Source organism: Chenopodium album, chromosome 20 (assembly GCF_948465745.1).
Source record: "Chenopodium album chromosome 20, dcCheAlbu1.1, whole genome shotgun sequence".
Lineage (NCBI taxonomy): Eukaryota > Viridiplantae > Streptophyta > Magnoliopsida > Caryophyllales > Amaranthaceae > Chenopodium > Chenopodium album.
Window position 1 is genome coordinate 41581820 of NC_137853.1, and position 22314 is coordinate 41604133.

At 37.1% G+C, this 22314-nt stretch overlaps 3 protein-coding genes across 4 annotated transcripts; 1 reads left to right on the plus strand and 2 right to left on the minus strand.

The window, feature by feature from the left end:
• Positions 1-5194: 5194 nt before the first annotated feature.
• Positions 5195-8801, minus strand: LOC145598059 (peptidyl-prolyl cis-trans isomerase CYP21-4-like). Of its 2 annotated transcripts, none has more exons than XM_081654352.1 (8): positions 8585-8801; positions 8308-8482; positions 7527-7569; positions 7306-7344; positions 6784-6869; positions 6101-6238; positions 5857-6007; positions 5195-5733 (listed from the first exon to the last, which is right to left on the minus strand). In XM_081654352.1, exons 2-8 carry the CDS (start codon positions 8457-8459, stop codon positions 5647-5649), a joined length of 696 nt encoding a protein of 231 aa, XP_081510478.1. In that variant the 5' UTR covers positions 8460-8482; positions 8585-8801; the 3' UTR covers positions 5195-5646. The 2 variants fall into 2 exon arrangements, with proteins under 2 accessions (XP_081510478.1, XP_081510479.1); XM_081654353.1 differs by having other exon boundaries at positions 7548-7569; positions 8585-8800.
• Positions 8802-9265: 464 nt separating this feature from the next.
• Positions 9266-15365, minus strand: LOC145598223 (ribonucleases P/MRP protein subunit POP1-like). Its single transcript, XM_081654555.1, has 10 exons — positions 14840-15365; positions 13757-13853; positions 13123-13230; positions 12828-13046; positions 12432-12550; positions 11828-12349; positions 11116-11224; positions 10471-11033; positions 10014-10178; positions 9266-9756 (listed from the first exon to the last, which is right to left on the minus strand). Exons 1-10 carry the CDS (start codon positions 15268-15270, stop codon positions 9558-9560), a joined length of 2532 nt encoding a protein of 843 aa, XP_081510681.1. The 5' UTR covers positions 15271-15365; the 3' UTR covers positions 9266-9557.
• A 986-nt stretch (positions 15366-16351) lies between these two features.
• LOC145598425 (pentatricopeptide repeat-containing protein GUN1, chloroplastic-like) lies at positions 16352-21949 on the plus strand. The gene is made up of 4 exons (XM_081654776.1): positions 16352-18387; positions 19041-19257; positions 20287-20471; positions 21014-21949. Exons 1-4 carry the CDS (start codon positions 16481-16483, stop codon positions 21276-21278), a joined length of 2574 nt encoding a protein of 857 aa, XP_081510902.1. The 5' UTR covers positions 16352-16480; the 3' UTR covers positions 21279-21949.
• Positions 21950-22314: the final 365 nt, after the last annotated feature.

Here is a 22314-nt window from a genome sequence, read left to right on the forward strand (position 1 = left end):
CAGGAAGCATATATTCAAAAGGTACTTCAGAGGTTCAACATGGAGAAAGCAAAATCAGTGAGTACTCCTCTTGCTTTGCATTTTAAGTTGAGTTATCAACAATGTCCTTCTACATCGGAAGAGAAGGAAAGTATGATGCATATTACATATGCTTCAGCAGTGGGTAGCTTGATGTATGCAATGGTTTGCACTAGGCCCGATTTAGCTCATGGAGTTGGCTTGGTTAGTCGTTTTCTCTCTAATCCGGGAAAGGAGCATTGGAATGCTGTGAAATGGATTATGAGATATCTACGAGGTACTGCAGATATGAAGCTATGTTTTGGGAGTGATAAGCCTATTCTCGTTGGCTACTCAGATTCTGATATGGCAGGTGATATAGACTCGAGGAAGTCTACTTCGGGTTATTTGATCACTTTTGCAGAGGGAGCAGTTTCTTGGCAATCTAGATTACAAAAGTGTGTGGCATTGTCCACAACTGAGTCAGAGTTCATTGCAGCAACAGAGGCATGTAAGGAGTTGTTATGGATGAAGTGGTTTGTTCGTCAACTTGGATTTACACAAAAGAGGTATGTGTTGTATTGTGACACTCAGAGTGCTATTCATCTTGCTAAGAATTCTACCTTTCATGCAAAGTCGAAACACATTGATGTGAGGTATCATTGGATACGAGATGTTCTTGATGCTAAGTTCCTTGAGCTTGAGAAAATCCATACCGATGACAATGGCTCCGACATGATGACTAAAGCATTGCCAAGGGGCAAGTTTGAGACTTGTCGTTCGATTGCCGGAATGGCAATCACCTCCACATAGTCGGGAGGGGGAGATTTGTTGGGCTATGGGTCCCTTCCTTTGTGGAGAAAGCCCATTAGATGTTGTGTTAGCTTTTGGGGCAACTAGCTAAGTTTTAGCCCAAGTGATGTTAGAGCTTCTTTGAGAAGCTACTACTTGTTGACTTTGTGGTGCTTTTTCCGTGGGAATTGGATGAGCAACAAAGCCTTAAAAATACAATTACTTACTGCCAGCTTTAGTGAGTAAATGTGGGGGAAGCAATTAGTTGAGAGTTAGAGAAAACAACAGAGAGTTCAAGTGAGCAGCCCTGTTCACGGTTTTTACAGAGCAGCCTCAGAAATCAGCCCCGATTGAAGCTCATCCGTGGTCCGATTTAGCTCAAATTTTGGCAGCTTGTCCGGGACATCTAGGGCTTTGTTTTCAATGGTCGGATTGTCGTTTTCTGCTCTGGTTCGTGAGTTACGGCCTCTGGAAAGAAGCTCCATTTTCTGGTTTAATCTCTCAATTTCTTCCTCAATTGTTTTGTTCTTATGATTGTTGTTGTTGGGTAATTGAGTACCCATCTTTTAGACTTGGAATTGTGTTTGTGTAACACTCCTTTGATCATAATAAGAACAATTTGGGTGGACTCCTAAAGTCCCGTGGTTTTTACTCTTCACATCGAAGAGGTTTTCCACGTAAAAATCGTGTGTCTCTTGCTTGGTTGTTTATGCTCGTTCTTTGCCTGAGTTGCTGCATTATATGTGTTGATATTGCTGTTGATTTGTTGATCTTGGAGAATATTTCATATAGTTTGGGTTAAGTGTGACCTTTGAACAAATTAGTAGCTTGTGTGTGCTTGTGGTTTGTTTGTTTGGTCGTTGATTATTCCGCAAGAGGTGTGTTTATCCTCAACAGTCTCGAGGCATTGGAGAAAGACTGTGGGATCAAGTGTAGGAATGCTTTTGAATTGAGCCAATTTCGGCTTAGCTTACGTGAAAATTATGTTGGTTTGGGTTCATATGAGGGTTATGTGTTGGTAAATTTCATTTATGAAACTGTACCAGTTCATTTTTTCGAGTCGAAAGAGGAGGCTAAGGAATTTTGCTATGCTGATGCTCTTAGTGATTGGAGTGCTGCTCCATTATCGCGACAACAGATTGAAGCTGCAACGGGGCATGCTTACCTCTGCTTCTATGCGGGCAACTACTTTTGTGGTGGGTACGTTACTAGACTTTCATTTTGGAATGAATCATGGTAATTTGGTAATGATCACCTCAATGAGTTAGATCTCTCAATCAATGGTGGAACAACGGTTATATATTATGCGTATTACTGTTATTACTACCTTTGTTTTTTATCATTTGCATTAAAAGAATATTTTATGCCTTACAAATAAATGAATAATAACCTTTGTTGCAAATAATAAGAAACGGTGGAAGTATTATTTTTGTAAGGGAAACTTGTGTTCGTTACCTTAGTAGTTAAACTTTTACTCCAAAAAATATGTAATATGTGCTTTTTTCATAATTTTAGATTACCCTTAATACATAATAATGTGCTAATGGATGTAAATTGGAAATGAAATATTGTGAAGAAAATATAATATGCATGCTTGCCTATTTATACATGGAGCATAATATATAGTATAATGATGTTTGAAGATGATGCCTAGGAAGTATATGCTAACAATTAATAATTGTTCTCTTATAAATTAATGTAGAAACACACATATATATAGGTATAGTATTATACATTTATACTACTTTGTACGAAGAAAAAATCATAAGCGGTATCTAAACTAGGTAATCCTTTTTTTTTTTTAACCATTGGGCAGCCCTCCTCACGAGACATATTCTTAGTATATCAGTAGAAAACAAACTAAAATTATTACAAACATCAATATCGATCCATATTAATCCTATTTGGTATGCAATTGTTATCCATCATAAACATGTACGGATTAATTATGTAATTTAAATTAATTAAATAGGTAAGTATATTTAAATTTAATACCGAAGTATCCTTTAGCATAATATCCTAAGGGGGCATTTGGTTCGAAAAGTGGAAACGGAGTGGAAAGGAAACAAATAAGAGGGGAGAAAGGAATCATTTAGCTATTACCTTTTCATTTGTTTGGTTTAACCATAGAAAGGGTATTTGTTAAGAGGAGGGTAAGGGTATTTGTTACCCCAAGTTTTTGAGAGGTAACAAATAAGGGGTAATCATTACCCTTAGGTAATGGTAATTGTTACCATGTCTACAAACCAAACACACGGTAACGGTATTTGTTTAATCGAATCCGTTTCCAATCTAAAAAATACACTAACCAAACGCCCCCTAAAATCTTACAAAGATTGGTATAATCTTTCTAGGATTGTTAAATATCAAAATTAATTAATCCCCAAGTAATTTCACACCGTATGCTTTTATCTATCTGTTATTTGTTGATATTTTACATTGTTTCCTTTTTTAATTCCCTTCAAAATCTACTCGTTTCCTAATGTTAATAATATACTTTTCTACCAAGTAATGAAGTAATAAAATATGTTAATAATTTACACATTGTTTCCTAATTTAACCAACCGTGTTAGAAAATAATATAAATTAATTAAAGTTCCTTGTTCATCAAGCACTTCTCATACCCCTTTCGTTATAAATACATGTACATCTCCTTCACCATTCTAATTTTATTTAATCTCAATTAAACCTTAAACCTCAAACCTTCAACCTCGATCTCAACCTCAACCTCAACCTCGTCGAATTCGTTTCAGAAAAAATGATGGTGAAATACGAGCCAGTGTGTATGGAGTTTAGTCTAGGAAGCCATAACCTAATCAAAAACAACGATCCATACGCCGAAGAAACCATAACCATGATCATTCACGTCAAAGACAAACGAGCCGGAATACCCCCGTGTGAAATCAACACGGTACAAACATTCAAGACTAGTGCTCACACATTCGACAATACTAAAAATCCCGAAGATATCATAGAAAGTTGGCTTAAACAAATGGAACTGCTTCCTGACTTTTATCCCGACGCCATCGATTACATCCTTAGATGCTCTTCTTATCAAGTACCTATGGGTTGGTCACTCAATATGTCTGTCTTTCTAGAGTATTCGGATTTTTCGGGCCCTTACGACGAATGCCATAGGAAGGAGCAACCGGTACTAATGAAGTGTCCTATGAGAGTTTCATATTCGGACAATGTTGAAGAATGTCAAAAAATTGTTGTGAATATATACTGTCAAGATGCTAGAGAAGGTGTTAAGTCGGAGATGTTTTCGGTTTTCGAGGAAGATTGTGATGTTATGTTTCCGGTGTATGGAGGGAAGAAACCATTGGAGAAGATACACGAGTGGTTGGAGTTGATGGGTGTTGATCCTTATTGTTATTGGTATGCAATTGATAATATAATCAAGTTTGCTCGAACTTCGTACAAAGTTTGTTGTGGTAGGTCTCTTGAGTTGGATGTTAATCTTAGAATCTCCGATGCAAAGGGAGGTTGTCCGGTGGAGGAGGATGACGAGGCCGAAGCCGAAGCCGAAGCCGAGGAGGAAGTTGATCGTGTATGGGAACTCATGTCAACTCTCAAGAAGTTTCATCGTGGTGTGTAGTATGTGATTGATGAATAGTATTTGCCAAGAAATACAAGAAGTTTGTTTGATTAATTTTGTTTGTTTAAGATTATTTGTAATTTTTATGTTTTACCGATTGAATTGAGTTGCTTTCTTTTAGCAAGAAACAATGTGTAACAGAGTATTTTTACCATTGGAATGCAATCTACTCTTACTTTTGCATATTCTGTTGATTTTGTTAATTATGATTTTAGCTTGTAATATTTTGCTTAGTATTTGCATAATTTAGAGTTTAAATCACGTAGTAAATCAAAAAGTTTCATTAAAGATTACTAAGAATAATTGGAAAGATATTGTATCCCTACAAACATGGAACAAAATTTACTACGGAATAGCTAGGATTTTCATTAATATTAGTTATGATGTTAACTGCTTGTAATTAGATTATTAAGCTCGTTCAATGCACAAATGCATAATTTATCTCGATCATGATTAGTTTTGAGAGCCGTCAGCAAATTGATTAGACCAATTTCTAGTCGGATGGATTCAATTTTAGTATAGGAATGGCTTTGAGTCAATTAATTTCCGTAGTTTTTTGGACACGTACGCTAGTGTGTGCATCTCATTAGGGCCTGCGCAGCAGCTGTAGTGTGTACGGTGTACCTCAAGTGTCAACACTTGCACAGACCTCACTTGAGGGAGCATCATGGCACAAACACTCATATGCAATCATGATGTCCCTGCACGTTGGGGTTTTGCGCAGCTGTATAATAATCTATAAACGTCGATCAGAAGGAATACAAAGATGTAGTAGAGCCAAATAAAGCAAGAGCCCATAGTTCGTTGGAGATCTGACAAGCTAATTTTTCATTCAAAGTCATAGCCATAGTATATTCAAGAAGCAGTAACTAACATTGAACTGACAAAACCAAACAAAACAGATCAAGAACCATTGAGCTAGAGCGGAAAGTTCTAATTTTTCAAAGATACCTACACAGCAAAATCCTACTGCTACTATAATCTCACTGCTAATCCGAAGAAGAAGAAAAAAAAAATAAAAAATCTCGATCATTCCTTCTGCTCAACTTTTTTTCAGCAGAGTTGGAAAGGAACAACATACAACAGACTAGATTTCTTCTAAGTCCCCCAACACAACCAAACAGCGAAAAAGTTTGAGAAGTTCACAAGTATTTGCATCTGTAGACTCTGCTAAGGAAACCCAGGAGAAGGAATTTCTGCAATGAAGAGCAGTAGAGCACAGCTGTTGAACTTACAACAGGAAAAAAAAAAAATGTTTATAACTTCTGTTCAAGGGTCACATCCATAATGCCAATGGCAGATTTAGGTACATAATGATCATCCGTGTCCACCTCCTCAATTTCCTGAACATAGTCGAAAGTAATTACCAAGAGTTATAAGTAACAACATTTACCAAAAGGGGAAGAAGAAAAATCGTGTCTCCTTATAAGTTGATGAACACATCAATTGGAAAAGAACATATTTACCTGGACAACCTCCTCTCCCTTGGTAACTCTTCCAAATACAGTAATTTTTTCATTTAGATCGGGAATAGGTGCTGTTGTTATATAGAGCTCAAATCCTTTGCTATCATGCTTTGACTTGGAGGTTCCAAGCATAAAAGCCTCGTGCTTAACACTGCATAGAAATGACATTTTGTGTATAGCTGTGCAAAAACAACAATAACGAAAAACCCACAAACACACAGTGATGGATTTAAAGCGAGTATACCTTCTATCAAGCTGGCTGTAGTGTTTCCCCTTGAGGGTCCATTGTTCAGCAGGTCCAATACTGTGGATATCCCCTGCCTGTATCACATAATGCTTTATCACACGGTGAAATTGCATCCCTTTGAAATGTCCTTTCTGACTGCAAAATAAAATTCATCAGATATGACCATAATTAACACAAATCACGCCAAGTAGTATAAAATTCTACCCGCCACCACTTTCCCCAAACAGGAAAAAGAAAAGACAAGAAAGTGAATATGTGTACGAGTGCATGCTTTCATGTGACAGTGTGTGTGTGTGTGTGTGTGTGTGAGAGAGAGAGAGAGAGAGAGAGAGAGAGAGAGAGAGAGAGAGAGAGTGAATATGTGTATGAGTGCATGCTTTCATGTGACAGTGTGTGTGTGTGTGTGGCGAGAGAGAAAAAGATTGTAAGGCCACAGTCCCATTACTCACAAAAAGCATAAGAACAAAAAAATTAAGTCAGTGGTCTAGGCATAATACGGGCAGACTTTGAGATCAACTTCTTGATATTGCAGACTATAAGTCTCATGTATTTAACCTCTACAGGCTCGAGGCATCAAAGCAGTCAAACAAACAGAGAAGGCCAACAACACAAATCACTGAATTTTACTCCAGACTCTAGAGTAATTACTAACTAACTGAAAGTTCTGATCTTGTACTCACCATAACTCAATAAACTCATCAACAATTTCAGGAGATCCATCCTTAAACAGTTCCACAGCGATGGCACCTTTTGATGTTTGGATAATCTAGCATAAGACAAAGATAAATAGCTCAGTAAAAAGAAACCAAGGTTTCATGAGGCTAAAGCAAGACCAAGCTGAGGAATATAGAGGAAGAAACTTGCAAACAACCACAAGATTCTCCCTATATCCAGCAATAATAGTCACGTATTCCATTTCAGGTTGTCCTGAAACTCTTGTCAAATCTCCTAAGATAGAAGTAGATAATAGTAAGTGTTCTCTGACATAGGCCCAAAAGAATCATTTTAAAGTCATGGTGGAGAAAGGATGAGAAGAAGACAGCTACTGCAATGGGAGGTTTAATAATTCATGGTGAATACTTAGTCATGAGGGTTGGAAAAATATGACTAATTATACTGGACAAGAGGAAGAATATAACAAAGGAGTATCATAACCAAAATACTTTGAGACAAGTAAGAAGAGAAATAAAAGCAACACATACCGCATATTTCGGAACATCAATATTCTTCAATTCACCAACCTATTACATAAGGGAAAAATATAGGTTAAAAGAAATGAGGCATAATGCATAAATGATCTGATGGCTTGCTTAGTCTGCAAGAGCTGGCAACTAGTTATCAATTGAACAAAAAAAATTAAACATTGATCAACACTATTGGTGTACATAGCATAAATATACTGAATTAATACTAACATTTTTACCTTACGACTAGTATAACGTACCGGTTCATTTGGGTTCACTGACCTAGCAGAGATTATCAACAAAAGAAAAGAAAAGAAAATGCTGTCAATAACCTATTATAGCAAGAAACAGCTCTCAAAATATGCACTATCCCCAAAATTGTCATGAATTCTGTAAATTACAGCACATTGATGCAGTAAATTACTAAAAAGATCTCATGAAATTAATTAGATTAAAAAAAAAAATGCACAAATATAATACACACTTGCACTCCCCCAAGTTGATCAGCTCTAGATTGAAATTAATCAAACTGAAACCCATAAAACAGAAGCAAACTATTTCTGAAGCTTCCCAAACTTAAACTCCAAATCAGAAACTAAATTGGGAATTGCATATTCAAGCTGAAATTTCTTTCAATTGAGCCAAGATCAGAGTGAAAACTGCCCCAACAACAAACACAATTGCTCTTCCCCAATCAAAGCAACACTAAATTGAGATTTTTCAGCTAAAATCCACATGAAAAGTACAAATTGAGCTCAAAATTTCCAAACTTAAATCTACTTTTTCTCCCTTTGCAAACCCATATCATCATTCTCATAAAAAGCATACATTTTTATTGAGCCAAAACAAAAATTTGCACCAATATTCAACCAATGATCCAAATCATACAACCCAAATCAAGTTTCTTTCTATTTTCCCTCAAAATCCCAGAACCTAAAATTAACTGAAAAAGGTATAAATTCTCCAAATTACAAAAACAAATAATATTTTTAAAAAAAAACCATAAAAATTGAAATATACCTGTGAGAAAAATGCCTATACGCAGAGAAGATGAAGAAGACAACCATGAAAACAATCAAGCTGAACAAAATTATAGTGGTGAGACTGATCCTACTTGGCGCCTTCTTCTTCTTGCTTTGCTGTAACAAAGCTGCTGGCTTTATTCTTGCCATATTTAATTATCTACCTTAAAATTCTTCAAACCCAGAAAAAAAAAAAGGATCAAATTAGTCAATAAATCATCAAAATTAGATAATTTACCATAATTAGGGAAGAAATCAGAGATTTGAAGAAATACCCAAATCGAAAATCAGAGGAATTTTTGTGGGGTATTGGAATCTGAATAACAGATGTGATGAATCTGCCAAGAAGTTTGATGTTTGTATCTCTCTTCAAAGAAAAGAGAAGAAGAAGAATAATTGTGTTGAGAAGTTTCTCTCTCTACAGAAGATATTAGTTGGCGTATGAATATAAATTGATTTTGGATTGTTTTGTTTGTTCTGAGATTGGAGAACGTTGGAGGGTTTGGCTGGTTTGGGTGTTTTTTTCAATATTCGAAATTTCAAAAGCTAAAAGAGTATGATGAGTATGATTATACTAGTACATTTATTCAAAGGAAAGTTTCATTTTACATCAATGATCAATTGACCAATTGAAATTTCAAAGTTTCTTAGGAATTTGATTAGGGCTACAAGAAGAGTTTGACTTTGCATAAGTACATTAGACATTAGAGGTTATCAAATTATGGGTTCATTTTCTTTTTTGGTGTTTAGAGAGCCACAAGGGCGGGTGATGAGAATCAATCCCAAAATCTCTTGGAACCGGAAGAAATGTACTTCAACGCCTAATGTAAAGATTGCCCATTGAAGTTCCCAATTGCAGCGTTGCTGACTAAATCTTGTATGTTGATGACTACTAATTTGTCCCGTTTATATGTTTCAAAATATTAAACACCATATTACTCAAAAAAGTTGCAGACTTTAAATAAATATTGCAATATCATTTGCTTGATTACATTACATTGCTTTCAAAAAATATGTTACATTGGCTTTGTTCCAAAAAATTGAAGACTTTCTAATTGGCTCGATCTCACTTCCCTCCAGTCTACGTGTATATCTCGAGTTCTCGACCATCTCACTCGAAAGAAATTTTTGAAAATGAGAAGAAATAATATTTCCATTCACAAGTTGTATATTCTAAAGATGAGAGCCTGAAACTCATTGCACAGTTGAAAGTTGCACCAGAATTAATACATGAAGGCTAACACTTTGTCATAGGGATTCCACATCTTTCTCTTGTCTTTCCAATACAATGGTAGCAAGAGCAAGTCTATATGCTGTTGATCTCAAATTTCTGACCAAGACAAATATCTCCTTCCTCCTCTTTTTTGCAGGCACCCAACTCCACTGTTCATATCTAAGATGAGCAAGTAGCACAGCTTCACAGAAAGCCACTGCTCCTGGTTTCTTGCTGCATGTTCATATATGTAAGAACATTGTAGATATCATAAAGCAAAGTCATCTAATCAACAATCTTTCCACAACAAACATAGAATTAAGTTACATACATGGACTGTGGTGAATTAGACAGCTCCTACTCAGCTTACTCTAGAGACTAAGGTTTAAAACTAATTCAATTTCCAAAATATACAGCACACAAATCTGTGATTGCTAAACAAATGAAAAACTAAGTCACAATAATAAGCAGCAAAGAGAAGAAGTGTGTACCTTCCTCGAACAAATCCGGAGGTAACAAAGCCTACCGGTGGCCTAAAAGCTTCCCTAGCAGCAGGGTCCATGGGCATCTGGAAATCCCACTTGCCGGAAGGTAATTTTTTGAAGTATGAGCCAAGAAAAGCATGAGGCACTTGGAGGCCCTCATTATCTTCTGGCCTGTAAGATTCACCATTCACACCATTAATAACAAAGGCCACAAAACTAAAGAAGAGCCAATCCATCTTTACCAGTTGACCATCCACTATATATATATATATATATATATATATATATATATATATATATATATATATATATATATATATATATCACAAGCATCATTTAAGCGTGAATTTGTTGCAAGAACCTTGATGGACCATTTAAACATATATTCAAAACAATAAACTGAAACAGAAGAAGACGAGGAAATTATAAGCAATATTCAAGGCCAAGAACAATGAGTAATTACCTGGACTTTAACAATGTTATATCTGATAGACAAGGAGCACAAACAACCGCTCCCTCATCAAAAACACCTTCCTTGAAAGCATGTAAGACAACTCGGAGATAACACAATCTCCTGTCACACGTCAAGGTGGCCAGGTTTGAGGCACTGATCTTGGCTTCTTTCATCATTAAATGTGATAAAGTCGGTCTATCTAGCCCCTTGGGGAATAACAGCAAATTATCACTAGATAATTCTTTCAAGAAAGAAGTCAGAATTATGGAAGTCCGAGCTACTAATACTTCAGAATAACCACCGTTATTAACTAGCAAAGTATCACTAAGCTTGCCTACTAGATCTGCTGAACATGTAAAATTACTAGAAAAGTCCCTTTCGTTACCCTCTCCAGCTCCTCTGCTGAAAGAAAACCATTTGCTGTTCCAAGGAAGTTGTATAGGAATTTCAAAAGGTCTAGTAGCAGGTGGACAATTTTCCAAAGTTTTGTCAGCTGCTGAGACCTTTAGTTCCATTGAACGAGAATATGCACTGCAATCAGGAAAATCTGACGGAAAATAAGGCAAGCCAACCTGCAAGGTAAAAGGCTGAAGTATTAAAATCAAGACGATGGAACTTCTCATCAAGAGGTAAAGTGGGTAGGGATGCACATACATCACAAGCAATCCAATGCTTCTCTCTCAAACCAATGGCATGAGCTCCACCAGAAATCAGTGGAATCCAGAAAGCCTTAACCCAACTAATAGGGAGTATAATAGACCATCTGAAAGAAGAGTGAAAGTGGGACATAGTCAGGCGTACCAATAAAGGCAGAATAATTTTGTCAAGCCTAAGAAAATCTATCAGCTATAGAGCTGAAAGTGGAAAGCCAATTTGTCACTAGAAGTTGTAACTATGGTCAGATATCAGGCACAATTACCTGTTGTGAGCCAAAGTAACAATTAAACAAACCATAATGACAAACCACATAGAGACCACATTTTAAATAGATCTTTAACCTCTAGATTTCTAGAGCACTAACCTAGAGTAGGTTGTTAGATGAGGTTCATAACAAGCCCGTTGAGGTAATAAGAATATTCATGGATTTATTATGCAGTACAATCTGCAATGCTCTCCACTGAAATAGACTTATCAATGCCTGATCATCAGATCTTCCCCTCTCTCTCACCGCCACCTTCAGCACTCCAACCAATGCCCTCCACTATAATAGACTGCTCTCCCCTACTCTTTAATCCCCACCCCCCACTCCCACCCACCCACCTACAAGTCTGTGAAGATAAGATAAACTCAATTAAGGAGACTGTACACTGTGAAGTACTATCAAAACATTGGTTACAAAAACAAGCATCGAGGCAAGAGGAGATACCCAGTAAGGCGGTCTGCCTCGTCGGCATTTCTCAGCAACAGAATTGGACAGAACCTTGAGAAGTGACCGTCAACAGAAGCAAATTTTGTTGAAGATGTATCCTTCAGGCGAAAGAATTCCAAAGACTTTTGATGCTTCTCCAAACAGAGTTTATGCTCTTCCACAGGTGGATGAATCCCATTACTGGCATCCCACAAGTCCTTGCAGTTAGATAAAGAGGCATTGCTGTCATATTTTGACTGCAGGGTAGAAAGTACCTCTTCCTTCATTAGCTGGTTTCCTGCATAGTTTTCTTCACTTTCATCTTTCATTGAGCCACATTGATCATTGGCTAAATTTGCAGCTGGAGCGGCCAAAGACTTTTTGTGACATGAGGAACGTGGATCAACAACAGTAAGTAATACAGCTGCACCAGAGGCAAAGCAATCTTCTTTTTCAAGGTAGTTCTTATGCTCGATTTCACATCCATTTGTATAAGCTATTGCTGAACTAGTGTTTAATTTAACAGAATCTTTCACCGAACTGCCAGTGACAAGGGACATATATATTCATCAGTACTTGCACCATCAGTTCAGAACTGAAACACCAACAGCAAATGACTTACAGAGAAATAGGATGCAATATTTTTTGAAGAACTTGGAATGCTCGAGATCCCATGACTTCTAATTTTGCAAGTTGACCGTCAAGGGACACACAACCAATTATAATGCCTGTTTCATTCGTCTATAAACAGCATAAGATAAATAACAAGTCTGAATAAAGTAAGCATTTTATATCAGAAAAGCACATGAATGGAAACTTGAGAAAAATCCCCAAGTCATTAAATCTGATACTTGGACTTCTAAATGTCTAATATCCAATATTTTCTGGGAGTAAAATAAGACATAACTCCACATAATCACACATCAGAATCTTTTAAAACTAACAGAATTATTTTTCAAAAAAAAAGATTGACCAGAAAGGAAATTTCTATGACCGAAAATTAAAAAGTGTCGCCTACCATCTTTTCACAAGCGAGTTTTAGACAATCAAGTCCTTCGTGAAAAGCTGAGGGATGCATCCATATCCAAAGTTGACGTGATTGAGAGCTTGATTCAGTCTCTATATTCTCATCAGCTCCCTTATCCTTTGTGCCAACATTGTTATGCTGATGCAATGGCCGCCACATAAAGGTCACAGGGCAAATGGCATCAAAACCATCCTGCCTGGCATGGTGAAGCTGCAGAGGAGACAGGCCAAATCAAAACCAAAATCACAATATTCTATACTAACAATAAGAATTAGAGCATACCAACCATCGCACGTCCATATATTTCCCCAGAAAGTAAGCGTTGGCAAATGTCTTCAGAATGATCAATCATGGAGGGAACCAGTAACATGCTTAGGATCAATGACAATGCTTCCTGGAAAAGCATTGAACTTTCATTAGGTAGATTTGTGAATATAAAGCCTAAGCTGAAAAGGTTGGCAGTTGTATCACTCAGCGGGCAACGATACACTTAAGATTTAATTCATATAGAACTATGTGGTTCAAAAAGATGCAATAGATATGATTATTATTCTGCAACTACTACAATGAGCACTAGCTACCAATGAGGCCTTGGCATAGCGGCAAAGACTGAGGACTTAGGTACGATAAGTCACAAGTACAAATAGCTCTAACCCCATGTGTACTTGGGAATGTTCTAGCAGCTCATTTGGACACCCCCCCCCCCCCAAACAAACAAACAAACAAACAAAAAAAGAGGAGCACTATCTAAGAGTAATTGATATTCATCTCTACTTAGCTATTCCTCTCAAAGTCCCATTAGGAATCAAAGCCAATAGCTGAACACTATACTAAGAACTTCATTTTGCTCATTACTCATTCTGATGACAAATACATAGATGTTGATTATTTCAGGTCAAAAGGAAATGAGAAATGCATGCCTCTGAACCCTCCAGCTGAGCAGCACTGTAGTAGCTTGCATCGTGCACAACAGCCCCCTGTTTGTACGACTTTAAGAGAGCTCTTGATCCCTTTCCACTGCATCACATAAAAATCAATTTAGAACTCCAAGTAACTAAGACAATTTCTCAAATAAAGTTCCCATTAACACAAAGTTCTACGAAGTACTTCTATACAGCAAACCCATGGTATCTTTTCTTATGAGACAGAAAGGTTCAAAAGGAATTAAAGAGCCAAAGTACTAATAATAAATGCCACCAAATATCCTAGCTATTATAAACCAAAGCAAGTAAATTTTGACATGATTCCAATCCGAAGCTTTACCTAATAAACTTGATAATCTCATAAAGAGTAACTCATATTTCTGATCCCACTAAACTAAAAAATTCCCTCCACTTCTTACATTAAGTGCTCTAAAACCAAAAGACAGAAACAAACTGGTTACTTTACATGCTGCAAGAACTAGACTTCCCACCTCACAAACACACTACGATCCATGTTCAAACTAAAAAGTATTAGGTACAAATACAATGCACAACCACAGTCAAGTTCTACCCTTTTGAGGCAATTGAAGAAAAAAAAAACATGAACTAATTCAATTCTACCCTACTTAGAGGTCAATTAAGTACTAAACCACCTATCCCATATTCCCATTACAAATTCATAAATCAGGCAATGCAATCTAGCTGACTACTACCAAATGTTTGCTTCAAGCTGACTTTGCTATCAAATAACCACACCTTTCAATCAACATAATTAATCAACAACACTACCATAAACCTTTGCAACACATGAAGCAGAACAAAACCCACAACAGATGCCCAAGAACATTCACACACTCAAAAGAACTAAGTAATGCTGAAAACCTATAGCAGCAATTTAATTCAAGAAAAAGTTCATTAAAACAGAGCTAGTAAGTTTTTTATAAAAAATGAGCTTTTTTTTTTTTTTGACCTGATTTTTCCATCAATAAACCTGTATAATTCATTAGTTCACCATAATTCAAACAACAACAAAATCAACAAAAATAAAAGGAGAAAAACAGAGGGCATTTCGTCGAACACCTTCCATGCAATCCAACAGGAAGATAAAATCCCCAAAACTTATCCATCGTAAACCGCTTAGCATGCCAAACATGAGTTCTCAACCTCTTAGTCCCATCTCCCGAAGCACTAAACCCTACTTCTGGATTCTTCTTCGTCAACTCAATCCTCCTACGAACTCTTCGCGGCAACTTCTTCTCATTCTCCTCCTTTTCAAAATCTTTGACCGCATTGCCGGAATTCCGGGGTTTCCGGCGGCGCTTGGAGTCGAATCCGGTGGTACGGCGGCGCTTGTTACGCTGAGAACGGAAGTCGTTGTTGAGGCGATTGGAGACGATTGAGTGGAGCGATTCCAACTCGGTGGCGCGTGAATCGGCGTACTTACGGACGTCTAGGGTTCGCGGTGGCGCCGCCGAGGGTGGTGGTCGGCGTTGTTTGGTGTCGGAAGCCATTGACAGAGGAAGTGAGAGTTTGAATTGTTACTGCAATGAAGAGTTGAAGGAAAACTCGAATAACAATCAAGAATGTTAGTATGGTTGGTAATGTTTTTTAGTTAAATAGTTAGTAATCTTATTCACAAAGTTTCATGCGTGGTTAACATTGTGTGACCGGAGTTATTTAATTGTATATCGGTTTGGAGTTACGTGATCAGGGTTATTCGATCGCGTATTGGTTTGGAGGTTTGGAGTTACCTAGTCAAGGGTTACTCGGTCGCATATTGGTTTGAAGTTACTTATGGCTATTTTGACATCGTTTTTTGTTTTTTGTTTTCAGTTTTTTTTTTTAAAAAAACAAAAAACCAAAAAGGTGTTTCCACTTTTCTCTTGTCAATTTTCAAAATTATCACAATTTTAATAAATTTGACTAATTTTTCATTCATTATATGACATATATTATATGATTTTAAAAAACCAAAAAACAGAAAACCATAATGATACCAAACGAACCCTTAGTTAAGGGTTAATCGGCCGGTTAAAGGTTACTTGATCGGGGTTGCCCAATAAATGTTTTGGTGTCTGTCAGTCGACCACAAAGAAAATGCATTGAATGTTAATGGTCCAATTTAGGGTCAAAATTGGCAAAAGGTCTAATTTCTCATTTTGTATGCCAAAAAGTCTTAAAATTTGTGCCTTTACTGTATTTTCATGACGAGAAATGCTAGTTAAAAATCTTGGGATCATTTTGACCTTTAATAGACCAAAAAATTACTCAAAATGTCTCAAAATAATAATATCTACTCCGTATCTAACAATAAATTTCACTTACGTAGTACGAATAATGAAAAGAAGTCAAATATGTCAATTTTTTTTGAGGTGAAAGCACCTAATGACCTAAATAGGGTGTTTATATAGACCAAATTTTGAAAAACCAAAAAATGTTAACCTAGGCAGCAAAATGCAATACTTCCACTCAAATACACACAAAAAAAAAAAAAAAAAAAAAAAAAAAAAAAACCTTGGGTTTAACTTTCATCATCAATGTCTGAACTAACCTAACAAATCCAAAGGATAGCCGATGAAGTGAGTTTTAACCTCAACACAGCGAGTCAGCTTCCTACTCTGTTGACTCTCTTTCTCACCTCACTTTCTCTCTCCTCTTCATTCTCTTTCTTTCTGGCTCTTCTTATCTTCTTCTTCTTCTTCAACTTTCTCTCTCCTAAAAATGGCGTCTTCCACACCATCTCATTGCTCCATTACTGCACCTTCAAAACCCCACCAAATTTCTACCAATTCTTCCCATAAAACCCTTCAACATAATCAACAACACCCTCCTCATCTTCCTCGTCGTTTCACTTCCCACAAAGTCTCTGCTTCTCCTCTTCCTTCCAATTCTCTCTCTAAAGCTCCCACCTTTCTCTCTCCTCTTCCCACCCCCAAAAAATCCCACCTTTCCCCTGATTTTTCGGGCAAGAAATCGACCCGTTTTGTCTCCAAGCTCCATTTTAATCGCCAAAGATCGAATCTTTCTACCCGACATTCCCCTGTTGCTGAGGATGTTCTTGCTCAATCAGCCGCTGCCATTGATGAGGTTCAATTTCAGGTTATTTTGATGGGGTTTGAAGGGAGGCTTTCTGGGTCCGAGGATTACTGCTTTCTTCTTCGAGAGCTCGGGAATCGAGGCGAAACTTCCAAAGCTGTTGCTTGCTATGAATTTGCTGTTCAGAGAGAGAGGAAGGTTAGTGAAAGAGGTAAATTGGCTAGTACTATGATTAGTGTAATGGGTAGATTAGGGAATGTTGATTCTGCTAGGTTTGTGTTTGATAATGCTGTTAATGGGGGTTATGGTAATACTGTTTATACTTATTCTGCTTTAATTAGTGCTTATGGAAGAAGTGGGTTGTGTAAGGAGGCAATTGGGGTTTTTGAGATGATGAAAACTCAAGGGTTGAGGCCTAATTTGGTGTCTTATAATGCTGTTATTGATTCTTGTGCGAAAGCCGGGGTTAAATTTGAGGTTGTGAATGATATTTATGATGATATGTTGAGTAATGGGGTTGACCCTGATCGAATTACCTTCAATTCAATGCTTGCTGTTTGCAAAGGGGGATTGTGGAAAGAGGCTATGAGGTTGGTTAGTGAGATGGGAATTAGGGGGATTGATCAAGATGTGTTTACTTATAATACCTTGTTGGATGTGATTTGTAAGGTGGGTAAGATGGATTTGGCTTTTGATATTATGTCCGAAATGACGGCCAAGAATGTCATGCCTAATGTAGTTACTTATAGTACTGTCATTGATGGGTTTGCTAAAGCCGGTAGGTTAGAGGATGCACTAGGTATGTTCGAGGAGATGAAGTGTGCGGGGATTGCTCTTGATAGAGTTTGTTACAATGCCTTGTTGTCTATCTTTTTAAAGCTAGGTAGGTTCAAGGATGCTCTCAATGTTTGCAAGGAGATGGAGAGCTGTGGCATTAGAAAGGATGTGGTAACTTATAATGCTTTGTTGGGTGGATTTGGTAAACAAGGCAAGTATGATGAAGTTAGACAAGTGTTTGAGCAGATGAAAAAAGTACGTGTTTTACCTAATGTCCTGACGTACTCTACACTGATTGATGTGTATTCTAAAGGGGGTTTATATAGGGAGGCAATGGAGGTTTTCAAAGAGTTTAAACAAGCCGGTTTGAAGGCCGATGTTGTTCTTTACAGTGGCCTTATTGATACTTTGTGCAAAAATGGGTTTGTGAAATCAGCTGTGCTTTTGCTCGATGAGATGACAAAGGAAGGAATCCGACCAAATGTAGTCACATACAACACTATAATCGATGCCTTTGGTCGATCTGCCGGGGTAGATTACTTGGTTGATGCTATTGTTCCCGTGGATGAGAAGTTAGGGGGTAAAACTTCAATGGTATTGACATGTAATTCTGCTACAAGAAATCGTGAAGGCAGTGAGCATAATAGAATCATGAAGATCATTGGGCAGCTAGCAGTTGATAAGTCTCGTAATTCCAAAGAATTTAATGAGAGCAGGCAAGAGATCCTGTGCATCTTAGGACTCTTCCAGAAGATGCATGAGCTTGAGATAAAGCCAAATGTGGTGACCTTTTCGGCTATTCTAAATGCTTGCAGGTAGCTCCTCTATTTCGCTGAAATTTGTCTGTTATTTTAGTACAGGCATGAAACTTTGAGGTGAATATGACTACAGGGTAAGCTGCATTTTAACAGTTTAACAATATCTTGTAGTATCTCTATATTGCTTGAAAAGGGGGGTCAGGTTAATTATTGCACCACTTCTTGAAATGAGCTATTAATTCCCTTCTGATATTTTGCTGCTCGATTTGTTTTCGTAATTGTCTATTCCACACAAACCCTTTGATCGAAGTGTATACTTTCAACTTCATGTTCACTCAAAAGGTTACCATGATACATTGATACTAATGTCTATTCCCCACAAACCCTCTATTTTAGGTTATCAGCTAGTATCATTTTGGTCTTGATTTTTGTAGTATATACTTCTTTGTCTTAAGAGTTTCCCTTGACAATTGACATCCTCGTAAAAAAATTTACTTATTTAATAATTTATATCTCTGATGAAGAGAGTTTTGTGGTTTTTATCTAGATGAAGCTGTTTCCTCTATTGTACACAGTGAAGGATACTCTTGGCATTTGTAGCTCGGTTTTATATAAATTTGTGCTACAGCTTGCCTTACTGGTCATAAGGCTTTATACACCTTTAATTTATGGTCATAAGGCTAACCAAGTTGATGAATGGAACCCTGCAGCCGTTGTAACTCACTGGAAGATGCCTCTATGTTATTGGAAGAACTCCGCCTGTTTGATGATCGAGTCTATGGTGTTGCACATGGACTACTGACAGGTTCCAGGGATACAATCTGGATTCAAGCACTCTCCTTGTTTGATGAAGTTAAGCAGTTGGATATTTCAACTGCATCTGCCTTCTATAATGCTCTAACTGATGTGTTATGGCACTTTGGTCAAGTAAGTTAACTCAATTCATTATGCATGCTCTTAAATTATGGGATATAGAACAAAGATCTTGTTGCCTTTGTAGTTTTCATTGTAGCAGCTTCTTTGGTTTTGACCACCCTTAATTCTTGTGGAAATCTAGGTTGTAGGTACTTATTGGCATTTACAGATAAAACCTAATGCTTAGGAGTCAATGTCTTCTATCTTCTCTACACATTCAGATCTCTGGTGTTCCCCCCACCCTCCTCCCCTTCTGTCTATGAGAGTTTTTCATGCTACTCTTTTGTGGTATTGAATGATAAACATGACTGTGGAGCCTTCTCAAAATTGATACACATTAATATTACCATGAAAAACCTGAGAACCGTTATTCTTGAGGCTGGTCATCAATAAAATATGAATACTCGTCGAGATGTCTATCTGTTGTTCAAGAGTTATTCTGAAGTCTCCATGTTTTGAGCCAAAATTGGAGTCTTTCATGTATCTGTATTGTACTTCTGTTTAACAATGAATTTGATAAGAGGATTTGAAGAGAAAAGGATGGGATCATGGGAGTGAGAATGATGGATCCATATTGTTTCAAAGAAATACAGAGGGGGAAGAAAAGGATGAATGATCTTTTTCCCTTTCCCTTTTAAAGAGTGAAACCCTTCCAAAGTTGGGAAGATTTAGAGAATAAACACAAGCCCACTTCTCCCCTCCCTGGCCTTCCTGTTTCTCCGCCATTGTTAGCCAAACAATCTTTAAGTATCCAATCTTAGCAGTGATGCTTTAAGCTGAAATGAATGTCCCATGTTATGCAGTGGGAGAGGTTACCATTTATCCAATTTCTATTATTTGTGGTGTTTCACACGAGGTCCTTTCCATGACTCCCGCAAGTTTTTATATCAACATACATAGTCTCCCAATAATCATCAGTCTTGCACGATAATTGTTATCAGCAATTCCACAACTAACGCAAATTACTTATCTGATAGTGATTTAGTTAATAAACATCTGATATATTTTTTGTTAATCACTTAATCTTCATTGTATCTTCAGAAACGAGGAGCTCAGCTAGTTGTGCTTGAAGGAAAGAATAGGAATGTTTGGGAAAATGTGTGGTCCACATCTTGCTTAGATTTGCACTTGATGTCCTCTGGCGCTGCTCGGGCCATGGTACATGCTTGGTTGCTTAACATTCGCTCTGTTGTTTTAGAAGGACATGAGCTGCCAAAGCTGTTGAGGTAAGTAGAAGTGTTTTTTTTCCCCTTCAATCTTCTGTGCCATAAGCTTTCTCCATATTATTAATTTTTTGTATTATACACAAGCCTCTAGCAAGTATTTTCATTTCATCACCCTTTTGTTTAATATTGTCCAGAATAACACCCATAAGTAAATACTAAAATAAAAAATAAATAAATAAAAGATAGGAGACTCATAACCCTCAATTACAAGAGATTAGTTAACTATATTTATGAGCAGTTTGCTGATGTCTTATGGATGGATTTTTTTAAGAATTAAACCAAATGCATGATTTGTGATAAAAATTGAAAGTTTGAAATGGTTTAAATATACGTGGCTTTAATTAAAACACGGTGACTGAGTATATACTTTAAAAGATAAAACTTAGTTGGACTGTTTACGAATTGTAAATCAAGTATAAGTATCAATTAACTTTTGTGAACTTCGGCCTCAAACCATCACTAGGGAACTGATTATATAGCCCTATTTCAGTTCTCACTATTTTTACTAACGAGCACCCTTTTGTATTTCAATTGCTTATCAGTATTCTGACTGGTTGGGGAAAACATAGCAAAGTTGTTGGTGATGGAGCACTGAAGCGAGCCATTGAAGGGCTGCTCAGTGGCATAGGTGCTCCTTTCCATTTGGCAGAGACCAACCTCGGGAGATTCATATCACAGGGAGCGGCTGTCACTACCTGGTTAAAGAAGTCTGGCACCATTCAGGTGCTACTACTTCAGGATGTTAGAACTCAACCTGAAAACCGAAGATTGGATCAGAGGCCTAATTTGCAGCCCCTACCTTTGTAGTAGCTTCTGAATCTGTACACCGTGTATCTGCTTTTGCCAATCTACGTTTTGTGCTCGCCTATCTGCTCCTTGATCCGGTGGTAACTCTGGTAAGAGCTTGGCTTTGTGACTGATAGTTCATAGGAAATTGAGGTGGACTCCGACTTCTCTCAAGATTCTGAACTTTCACCAGTTTGCAGAGTTCCCTGCGGTAGACCTTTCCAGGCTCGTCACATCTCCTTCCCAAAAAATATCTACTCTGTGTTTATACCCTGTAATTAATGTAATTTATCTAGGTATCGGCGCATGCTTTCACTCTCGGTATGGGCCAATTTTGTGCTGCAATGTCGCCCATTACATGCAAAGCTCTGGCTGCATAGACAGTTGCCTGGTGACATGGTTTTCGGTTATTCGAAAAAATTTCAACTCCTAGCTTCACCAGTAGCATGGTATGGTAGTCTTTGGCCTTCAAACACTGGTCAGTAATAATTACATTTCATATGGGGCTCTTTTATGTACGCGTGATACATAAAAGATGGAAATGTAATCGAATGAAACGAAAAAATAAATGTAACAGCCCACTGTTTCATTTATATGTATAGCAATGTTAGAGTATTACAGAGTGCTGTAGATATTGTACCTTGTTCTTCATTTCTTCATCTCAATTTCAAGCAGTTGTGGTTATAAAACCTTCTCTTTTCAAAAGAGACATAAATCTAAAGCCACTTTTACGCAATACCTCGAGGTTACTAAGAAAATGAGCTATGCTATGACGATTGATCCTAGAAATTAACTCTAAATTCTCTATAAGTGAAATTTGATATGATTTTATGACATGAAAACATACTACGAGTAATAATTTAAACAATGAAGACCCGACACTTGTGTATACTCATTAAAATTTAGGAACCAAAAATCCTCAAGCAAGTTTCTATGACATACTTCTTTTCTAAAATTAAAATAGACCCAATGCAATATGATACACTCTGCATCTATAAACAAAACCTTACTAGAGCAAACTTTGGCTTAATAATCGATATTTTTATTTTTTAAAATG

Bases quoted from the DNA above. Each gene is read 5' to 3' on its own strand.
- LOC145598425 (XM_081654776.1), top strand. From the start codon at position 16,481: ATGGCGTCTTCCACACCATCTCATTGCTCCATTACTGCACCTTCAAAA. The intron at 19,258-20,286 runs GTAAGTTAACTC...TTGTATCTTCAG, and splicing joins TGTTATGGCACTTTGGTCAA to AAACGAGGAGCTCAGCTAGT. The intron at 20,472-21,013 runs GTAAGTAGAAGT...ATTGCTTATCAG, and splicing joins GAGCTGCCAAAGCTGTTGAG to TATTCTGACTGGTTGGGGAA.
- LOC145598059 (XM_081654352.1), bottom strand. From the start codon at position 8,459: ATGGCAAGAATAAAGCCAGCAGCTTTGTTACAGCAAAGCAAGAAGAAG. The intron at 6,239-6,783 runs GTGAGTACAAGA...TTTATTTTGCAG, and splicing joins GATGAGTTTATTGAGTTATG to TCAGAAAGGACATTTCAAAG. The intron at 5,734-5,856 runs GTAAATATGTTC...GACTATGTTCAG, and splicing joins AGGGAGAGGAGGTTGTCCAG to GAAATTGAGGAGGTGGACAC.
- LOC145598223 (XM_081654555.1), bottom strand. From the start codon at position 15,270: ATGGCTTCCGACACCAAACAACGCCGACCACCACCCTCGGCGGCGCCA. The intron at 12,551-12,827 runs GTAGGCGACACT...TGCTGTTTATAG, and splicing joins AACTCGCTTGTGAAAAGATG to ACGAATGAAACAGGCATTAT. The intron at 11,225-11,827 runs GTATCTCCTCTT...CTCTTCTTTCAG, and splicing joins GAGGCAGACCGCCTTACTGG to ATGGTCTATTATACTCCCTA.